General features: G+C 39.4%; 2 protein-coding genes across 2 annotated transcripts; one reads left to right on the forward strand and one right to left on the reverse strand.

The window, feature by feature from the left end:
- The first annotated feature begins 292 nt into the window (after positions 1 to 292).
- LOC125195949 (ubiquitin-conjugating enzyme E2 36-like) lies at positions 293 to 3,688 on the forward strand. The gene is made up of 8 exons (XM_048094251.1): positions 293 to 455; positions 599 to 626; positions 1,021 to 1,107; positions 1,714 to 1,772; positions 2,945 to 2,986; positions 3,067 to 3,140; positions 3,218 to 3,315; positions 3,407 to 3,688. Exons 1-8 carry the CDS (start codon positions 420 to 422, stop codon positions 3,442 to 3,444), a joined length of 462 nt encoding a protein of 153 aa, XP_047950208.1. The 5' UTR covers positions 293 to 419; the 3' UTR covers positions 3,445 to 3,688.
- Positions 3,689 to 4,662: 974 nt separating this feature from the next.
- Positions 4,663 to 8,510, reverse strand: LOC125197161 (TPR repeat-containing thioredoxin TTL1-like). The gene is made up of 7 exons (XM_048095871.1): positions 7,525 to 8,510; positions 7,217 to 7,412; positions 6,956 to 7,140; positions 6,261 to 6,594; positions 5,970 to 6,174; positions 5,782 to 5,888; positions 4,663 to 5,414 (listed from the first exon to the last, which is right to left on the reverse strand). The coding sequence occupies exons 1-7, from the start codon at positions 8,289 to 8,291 to the stop codon at positions 5,262 to 5,264; spliced, it is 1,947 nt and encodes a 648-aa protein (XP_047951828.1). The 5' UTR covers positions 8,292 to 8,510; the 3' UTR covers positions 4,663 to 5,261.
- Between the last annotated feature and the right edge of the window lie 891 nt (positions 8,511 to 9,401).

A 9,401-nucleotide genomic window follows, 5' to 3' on the forward strand; every position in this document is an offset into this window, starting at 1 on the left:
AATGGACTTCTCTTTTCAGAGCACATGTAGCCTAATTAATTATGTACTACTCCTCGTACTTATTTATTTCTTAAATATGGTGCAGAATATAAGAACCGACTATCAGGATAATACTACTATTGTCTAATTGTTTCAATAAGTTGAATATCAAAAGTGGGTGTTTAGGAATATCTTTTTAAAGTTTGAGGTGGGATCCAAATATCTGAATAAACCAACCCTAATTGGAATTTTATTTATTTTATGTTAATTTTATGATTTATCAACATATAAAAAGGAAATGCCATCCTCAGTCTCTCTCTAGAAAACCATTTCCCATTTTCTAGTGAGAGGAAAAACCCTTTTTTCTGTTAGCGTAAACTCTCCGACTAGAAGAGAGAGAGCAAAAGGAGGAAAAAGAGTTGTGCTGCGAATTCAATCCAATGGCCAACACCAATCTTCCGCGTAGAATTATCAAGGTACGATTACCGATCTTTGCATTCCCTCTTTCAATTCACTTGGGAGCCCTAGAATTTGGAGTTTTTGTGTGTGTTTGAATTTGGATTGTATCGGCGCTCCAGATCGCGTTGATTGACTGATTTATTTGATTTTTTTATAATAGGAGACGCAGCGGCTTCTGAGCGAACCAGGTACATCCTTTAATTCAATTTAATCTAATCTAATCTCCGCGCATGCATGACATGAGATCAGAAAATGAGATTTAACCTATGTTTTGTGACTAATCAGCTCAATATTTCTTTAAATTGCTCTATATTGATGATTGATTATTGTTTTTTAGTTTCCGTTCTTGCCTATGAGTTTGTATTCTATGTGCTGTGTGTCACATAGCTTTGTTTTTCTTTTTTTCAAAAACTTTATCTCCAGCTCATTTCAAAACCTATATTCGAGTTTGTATGGTCTTGATATGTTGATGCAATTGGTAGTTGCTTAAAATTATATTATGAGGGTCTGGTGATTTGTGGATTCGTTTTTAAAAGAGTAAATACAGTTCAATTTTGAGTGTGTTTGGATGTGTGGATGCAGCACCCGGAATAAGTGCTTCTCCTTCAGAAGACAACATGCGATACTTCAATGTTATGATTCTTGGACCAACACAGTCTCCTTATGAAGGTACCTATGGCATTTCATTCTTTCAAAGGAACAATGCCTGTGCAATAATGCATTATTCTTCATTATGTTGTTTCCCTGCGTGCTCGTGCAGTTTCGGGTTATGTTGCTTCTTACTATACATCTAAAGTAAATATTGGTTCATTACTGGGCACTGGCACACCAGTTAGTTGTATGCAAAATTATTGGGAATCATGCTGTGTATGTGTTGATGTGATACATTTTAGATCTCCTTTTCACATGCCTCGTGAGTTGTATCATGAGAACATGCCTCACTCTGTTACCCCTTCCCATTTCTTGTTTCTTTGTTTGTTTGTGTTTCTGTGTCAGTGATGGATGAAGTATTTTCTTTGACTGCATAGATTCATATAAAGTAATAGTATGCTGTAATTCTGCTACATAATTGAAATCTGTACCAGAATTCTCCCAACACTGTGTTCATGTCTTCATTTTGATATAATTTGCTTTACATGCTCATTAATTGTGTTGTTGATTTTGTAATGCTAATTAGTTTGTACAAGCTGTGTTTTATTGACTTTTCTCACCAAGAAATGATTGTACCTAATTTGTGCCATGTCTCATCCTTGGCTTTTTGTTATTACTTTGTAGGAGGAGTCTTTAAGCTCGAGTTATTTTTACCAGAAGAATACCCAATGGCTGCTCCAAAGGTATTCTAAATTGATAGATCATTGCATATGTTCATTGGCTGAGTGCATACATGACCACCCATTGAGTAGAAGTGTAGGAAAGGAGTTACTCTCTCATTTGGGAAGCTTATCTTTTGTTTCATTGTCATGAGTTGGACCTTTTATGTTCACCCTCAGAATAATGTGCATTTTCTATTTTGTCCATAATGTGTGGCAGTTTTTGTTGATTCAACTGAGAAGACATCCACTTGTACAGTTGTACTATACCTGATTTGTCCATAATGTGTGGCAGTTTTCGTTGATTCAACTGAGAAGACATCCACTTGTACTATACCTGATTTTCTGAGCATAATTCTTCTGCTATATTATCATTTTATGTTCAGGAATTTGCTTGTTACCCAGTTCTTGATAATGAGAAGGTTACTAGCAGGATTACTTTATAATATTATCATGCAGTAGTGGTCAAATAAGCATTGATTTCTCTGTTGGTATGGCATGTTGGATGTCTCCAAGCGCTACATTCTAGTTTGCAATGCTGCTTTGCTCTAGCATCCATCTATTTCCACCCTTAAAATCATGCTGTAGGATAACACATGAAAGTTGCAAGATTAGAATTCTGGTTTTACTAAGTAGCCCTTGCAAAAAATGGATAAAGCCTCTTCATTTTTATTTCTTTGGTTAATGAAAACCAGTCTTATTGTAGTAATTCCTGACCTGTTAAAAGTTAATCTGCCAATGAATCATAATGGTTGCTGGTGATTTAGTAGACCTGACCAGATTGGGCAGTTGAACTGCCTAGGCAATTACCATTCCATGAGATCTATGCCAAAGTAGAAGGCCCACCTGTTTCAAATGAAGTATATCAAGTATAGACTGTATCAAGTCATTCTGACCAAAAACAACTTCAATGCCTGCCTGTCAGCTAGTTCAATGAGCTGTACGAGTTCTCTGTCTTCAGACTTAGTAGCTTCTTCAAGAGTTATTTGTTAAACTCAAGCTGGAGTAATTGTGGGCTCTGCTGTTATGAGTTCTTTTAGATTTTAATTAGACATGTTATGCTGATGGAATAAACTAGCCTTGTTTGGAACAGGACTATGTTATTGAGAGTTGTCGAAACTTTACTGTGAAATGAAATTGTGTTTCTGTGGATCAGATGTTACATGCCTGACTGTTTTCACACTATCCCCCAACAGGTTCGCTTCCTCACTAAGATTTACCACCCTAACATTGATAAGGTTTGTATGCCAAGTTTTCATTCTCTTGCTTCCAATGTTTTTCTTCCATTATTTGCATCCTTAATGAAACATTTGTGCAGCTTGGAAGGATATGCCTGGATATTCTCAAGGACAAATGGAGTCCTGCTCTTCAAATTAGAACTGTGCTTTTGAGGTAATGCAACTTATTATAGTGAGATAACAGATTGGGTGAAAATGTTAACTTGTTCGTTTTCTTGTTGCTTGTTTTAGCATTCAAGCACTTCTGAGTGCTCCCAATCCTGATGACCCACTCTCTGAAAACATTGCCAAGCATTGGAAATCAAACGAGGTTGAAGCTGTTGAAACGGGTAAGCCTCAAATAACTAATCTAAATGCATAGTGAGTTACTGCTATTAAATTAGATTACTGGATAAAATTCCACTATGAATTGCTATGCAGCTAAAGAGTGGACGCGCTTGTATGCAACTGGTGCATGAAAATGACATGGACCCGAGTTTCCTCTAATAACTCAAATGTATTTTACTGCACATCAAAGGAACATGGAAAATCTGGAAAGATTGATGAATGCTCTCGCTCAGCCAGTAGTATCTTGTATCAGTCCTGCTAAAACCTTCGTTTGAATTGTTCTATATTTTACTATAAAAGTACTTTGTGATTATGCACTTTCCTTTCTTGAATTCGACCATCAATCGCACTATTTCATCATTTCAAAAGGCTCAATATGGATATCTCCATCCCTCTCTCTATCTACTGTATTTTCTAAATTTCATTAACTAAATATGAATACTAGTATTTCATTTATATAGTGATGCAAAATTAAGTACAAGTAGATAATTGCTTGTAACCGACAGCTTGCATCAGTTTTAGTCATAACGGCACTATTTTCTGCTACATCCATTAATAATTCCGGTGTCCAACTTTTTATATCCAACTTATTTGCACTGTGACATTGCTTACCAGTGTTCTAGGCTTTTAGTAGATTGCAAATTTGAGTTTCTCTAAAACATCCAACTTAATGATAGTACAAGTCTACTATACATTTTTATCTGCTTTTTAATTACTCCGTCGTTCCAGTCTAATTGATACTCCTTCCGTCCCAAGGAAGATGACCCCTTTCTTGGGCGGCACGAGATTTTATGCAAATTTATTTTGTGTGTTGAGGGGAGAGAGTAAAGTAAGAGAGAGGGAATAAAGTAGAGATAAAAGTGTTTCCATTTTAAGTAATGAAACTAAAAAGGAAAGTGAGTCATCTTCAATGGGACGGAGGGAGTATATTTTTATTTGCTTTTTAGTTACTCCATCGTTCCAGTCTAATTGATACATTTTTATCTTGTGTATTGATTAGAGAGAAAATAAAATAATAAAGAATAAAGTATAAACAAATATATTTTCAATTTAGAAAATATGTAAATTTTAATGGGACATCTAAACAAAATGTGTCCGGAGTCGGCACACAAGTATTTAATGAGTCAAATATTGGCCTTTATGTTATAGCACACCAAACAAATTATGAACAGTACTATTTGCAGCATTGAATTCGTAGAAGTTGTAATCTAATTAGTGATTGAAATTCAGAATGACAAAATTTTAATCTCACAAAATTTGTTTAACAGTAACAAATGGTACTGTAATGTACTTATAACATATTCAAAACATAATAGTAATTGATCAGACCATTAATAAAATCCCAAACATAATCCAATAAACTTAGTACTTCAATTTCTAATAAGAGCAAGAAACTTACCCAAGGAAGATGAGGTCTTGAACAAGTTCATTACAAGAATGCTGGAAAAAAAGGAAGAATTTAACAAATTTTATTAATTTAATGGTTTCAAAAGAACTTAAAAAATCAATTCATCTTCCTTGCTACAATCCCAAAGATACCATACCAATCCAGACATCCATTTCCTTCAATGGGCGCCTGCAATGTTGTGTGTATATATATATATATCCATATATGCATGTACATTTTCTCTTCTTCCCTGAGCAAATAATCACCAGCCTAAGGGACTATATGGTAAGACACAAATCTCCAAAACAAAATTATACGGCACGGAAGAGAATGGTGGCGGAAGATGGAACGAGATGAATGAATGAAAACAAACAGAATGGAGCAATGCCATGAGTTGTTTTGGGCTGGATTCGGTGGCATGTGGGCTGGATTCGGTGGCATGTGGTTCTTATCTTACCAGTCTTTTTCATATTGCAACGGGCTCTAGTGGTGGTGTTTTCGGATGTAGGAGGGAAGAGAACACGATACACAGGCAGACAAAAGTTGAATATTCATGAACATCTAAATACTGTAATGCCTCACTGATGATTCTAGAACCTCTGGGCTCGGGCAGATCATTTCCTTCACCCGGATGCCCTTTTTGTATATCTTGAAAGTTGGGACTATTCTAACATTCTCCGCGTGTACAATGGCATGGCCCTCTTCGATATCCACCTGAAATCAGAGAGGATTGTGAGAGCATGTTTTTATGGCATGAACTTTAGCTCGTTTGATTATAATCTCGACCCTAAGTTCATTTTTAAAACAGAAAAATTGTTTTGTCGAAAATTCCAGCGCTATAAAACTAAGTTGGCTCACAACGTAAAAGATGTTTCTTGGGCCGCAGCTTTGTTTTCTCGACGCCCCAGCTCGAGAAAAACATGTTACGAGGTAAGAACTTTGTATGTGGGCTATAACTAAACAACTTTGCAAAGTTCATATTCAAAAAATTTCAAAAAATAAGTTGAAAGTTGAGATCATAAATCAAACAAGAATTTAAAATTCAGGTAATTAACCATTTATATTAGTACAAGTTGCTTGCCTGGAGAAAATTGATGGACGGATACCGGCTGCACAAAGCATCTACGAACGGAGATATGTGCTTGCATTGTAGATTCGCCCCTGATCTGAAATGGACCACCGACGCACCTGCATTTATTACCATCTTCAATAATCCATAATCACACAGCCACCAACAAATCATGTTGTTGAGGGAATGTGAGCGCTTACCAGATGATGAAATTGCAGCTCTGAACTGTTCCAGGCCAGAAACGGATTCCACGTCTCCACCAAATTTCATGTTGTACACATCTTCTCCGAGTGATTTCTTCAATGCAACTTGGGCGTGAAATAGAGATTCTGCAACCTCGTTGTCATCAGGGAGTTCCCTTCTCAAGACCTCGTAATCCCTCACAGCTTCGCTCCAGCGTTCAAGCTATAATCAGTGGCGTTCAACCGAATTCAGATTATGAAATTTTTAGTCTGTGTGCAGTGAAAGAAGCAAAGGAATGGTCCTCTTACCTTGCTGTTAGACAAAGCCCTACGCAGTAAAGCTTTGAGGTAATTCGGCTGGATACGAAGAGCTTGATTGCAATCGTCTACTGATCGTTCCCACTGGCCGAGCTTGAACCAACAAGCTGCCCGATTGCAATAGAGTACAGAATTAGACGGATCAAGCCTGAGGCCTTCCCCATATGCTGAGCATGCCTCTGTGAACCTTTCCGACTTAAAAAGATCATTCCCACGAGCACGAGCTCGACACACCAACCTCACCGTGTTGAGAAGCTTTGACGTTTCAGCATTGTGAGGGTCTATCTTCCCAGCTTTCTCAATGGCTGTAAGAGCACTATCGTACCTGCAAACGTTCATCCATTGGTCCATTAGTTAACGTATCTTTGGTGACTTGAAATGAATGGATTCCAATTCTGAGCATGTTTCTCTGTGTCTTTAACTTCATTTTTAGAGCATTCCAGCTCGAGAAACATGCTTTGGCGATTCTGGCACAGGTGTAATTGGCACGGGCCATAACATAATCGATCTATTTTGCGAAAGCTACACTATTTTAAAAATAAATTGAACCAACAAACGTTATGCCATAAACTATAATTCACAATAATGTGATGGATTTTAATTTCACATATTAATCGCAACCACCATAAATGGATTCAATTTCAATATTAAGTAGACGAAAAGTTCTGAAAATGATTCGAGCTCACCTTCCCTTAGCCAACTCAACTTGAGTTCTAACGAAGAACAGGTACGCTTCAACAAGCATCCCGAAAATCTTGAGTGACGGATTGAGACTGACAGATGCCTCAGACATGGCGATGTTCGACTGAGCTGAGAAAGCATCATCTATTTGGTGGAGCTTCAACAGAGCTTCTGCCCTACACGCGAACAGCTGCAAAATTCCAATTCAATCAGCATAAACGAGTAACAGTCTTTTTTCGAAAACGAGCAAGCATCAAATTATCAACCTGGGGCGACGCATCAGCTCCAGCAGCAATGGTGGCGTCAACCTCGCTCAGCGTCCCCCTCCAGTCGCCAAGCCTCCGGGCTTCGCTGCATTTGCTCAAATGCTTCTCCACCAACTGCAACTTATGCATCTCAACCGGATCAGGTTGGTGCCCCGGAAAGCAAATGTGCTCCCTAGCGCTCTCCACCTGCCCTAAACTGTGCTACCCACGAATTAGATTCGGAAACAAAAACCATAGCAAACAGATCTACCAAATTCAAAGCACACTGTAGATTCATACAACAAAACGTATCTCGAATCTAATCTGACCTGAGAAGCAAAGATCCCAATCGGTGATGGGCTTTGACATAGCCCGGATCCAGCCTAATCGCCGCCTCACATTCCCTCACCGCCTCGAGAAGGCGGCGGAGGCCCATGAGCGCCGCCGCCCGGTTGAAACGGTAGGCCGCATTGGCCGGCGAAATCGCGATTGCCCTGTCGTAGAGGCTCAATGCCTCGGAAAATTGGGCGTTTTTGTAGCAATCGTTCCCCAATCTCTTCAATTCCTCGGGATCGCCGCTGCTCCGCGCTCCGCCGCCGCCGCCGACCATCAGCCCTCTCGGAGCCACTCCGTCTCCGCCCCGCATTATGCTGCCGTGGCCGTAGCGGCCGGAGCCAGACCCGAGAACTTCGGGCTTGGAAGCCCGGCCCGGTAGGCCGGTCTTCGAGATCCGGCCCGAGGGACATATGTTTCCGGTGGGGGCGACGGTGGCGGGGGGAGGGGAGCTGACGGAGCCCGAGCCGGAGAAGATGAGGTGGTGAGAGCCGCAGGAGCGGGAGCGAGTGTGGCCCGACCTCAACGTGGAGGGAGAGGAGAGCTCCCCGGAATGGGTGGAATGGGGCTTTCTCGGGACAGAAACAGAGCCCGATGAGCTGGAGCTTGTGGTGGTGGTGGTGGTTGTGGCGGGAGAGGCCTCGAGTTCTCGGAAGTCGGGTTTGTTTTTTTCGTCTTTGTAAAGAGTCAACGTGTTTCTGAGGCCATTGGAGAGTGCTTCTAGACCTAGCTCCGACGTCGGCTTACCGGAAAATGACGACATTTTTATTTAATTTAATTTATATATACGTATGTAAAATTGTGGTAGAGTGTATTAATATGAAAATTGAAGAAGGAAGAAGATAGAAGGAGAGAAATGTAGAGAGGGAAAGAGGGGAATTGACGGGGATCTCGTGAATTTAAAAGGGTGGATGGATGGATGGATGGAGTTCTAGAGAGAGAAAGAAGAGAGACTCGATTGACCCACGAAATGAAGAGAAGAGGAGAGTGTTTAGTACCAAAGCCTCTTCTCTCTTCTCTCTCTCTATATATACTGCTGATTAATCTATGCATTTCATAATTACTGATTTTGTTAATTATATAAACCATTTGGTTTTGTGTTTTGGGATTCCCACTCTCATTTATGGATTGCGTTATTTATTTTATTTGTTTCTACTCTCTCCGACTCACAAAATTACAATTAATATCAAATTTTGAGTGCAAATTTTGTTTAAGGAATTCATAAGGTTCGACTTAAATTTATTAATTTTGTGGGTATGTGTATAGTATTGAAAATTGTGAGTGCTAACTAAAATTGTCAAATAAATCACAACAGATGAATAAATGATCAAATCACAAAAATGTAAAAATTTCTCAATTACTCCTTTCATATGTCCCCCCATCTCTGATAAAAATATGTGATGATACTGTACTATCAACTATGTGTTATGACTATGTTAAGCCATTTCATTAGGGTGATACATATATTCAACCAACCCCAATATCTAATATGTTTAAAATTGATTGACTTATAATCACATATTTTGTCGGGAAAAAAATAATCAATGAAACCAGTGGCGGACTTATATGGGAATGTGGGGACTCATGGAACCCCCAACAATTTCATACTCCCTCCATCCTATAGTAATGAAAGCAAAAATTTTCGGTACGGAGATTAAGAAAAATTATGTTAGGTGGGTTAAGTAAAGAGAGAATAAGAGCATCCGCAACGGTGCTCTTAGCACCGTCCGTCCGTCCGTGCCGCTGAGCACCCGTCGTCCGTCCGCCGCTGCAGCTCGTCCGTCCGTGCCGCTGAGCACCCATACGTGGCAACGTCTGATTGGCCAATGGCTAATTCGATTTTTTATTTTTATTTTTTTTAAATTCGAAATTT

The sequence above is a fragment of the Salvia hispanica genome, chromosome 6, assembly GCF_023119035.1.
Source record: "Salvia hispanica cultivar TCC Black 2014 chromosome 6, UniMelb_Shisp_WGS_1.0, whole genome shotgun sequence".
In the NCBI taxonomy this organism is placed as follows: Eukaryota; Viridiplantae; Streptophyta; class Magnoliopsida; order Lamiales; family Lamiaceae; genus Salvia; species Salvia hispanica.

Bases quoted from the DNA above. Each gene is read 5' to 3' on its own strand.
- LOC125195949 (XM_048094251.1), top strand. From the start codon at position 420: ATGGCCAACACCAATCTTCCGCGTAGAATTATCAAG. The intron at 627-1,020 runs GTACATCCTTTA...GTGTGGATGCAG, and splicing joins GCGGCTTCTGAGCGAACCAG to CACCCGGAATAAGTGCTTCT. The intron at 1,773-2,944 runs GTATTCTAAATT...ATCCCCCAACAG, and splicing joins ACCCAATGGCTGCTCCAAAG to GTTCGCTTCCTCACTAAGAT.
- LOC125197161 (XM_048095871.1), bottom strand. From the start codon at position 8,291: ATGTCGTCATTTTCCGGTAAGCCGACGTCGGAGCTAGGTCTAGAAGCA. The intron at 7,413-7,524 runs GTCAGATTAGAT...TGGGTAGCACAG, and splicing joins TTGGGATCTTTGCTTCTCAG to TTTAGGGCAGGTGGAGAGCG. The intron at 6,175-6,260 runs GTAAGAGGACCA...CACTGATTATAG, and splicing joins GGGCTTTGTCTAACAGCAAG to CTTGAACGCTGGAGCGAAGC.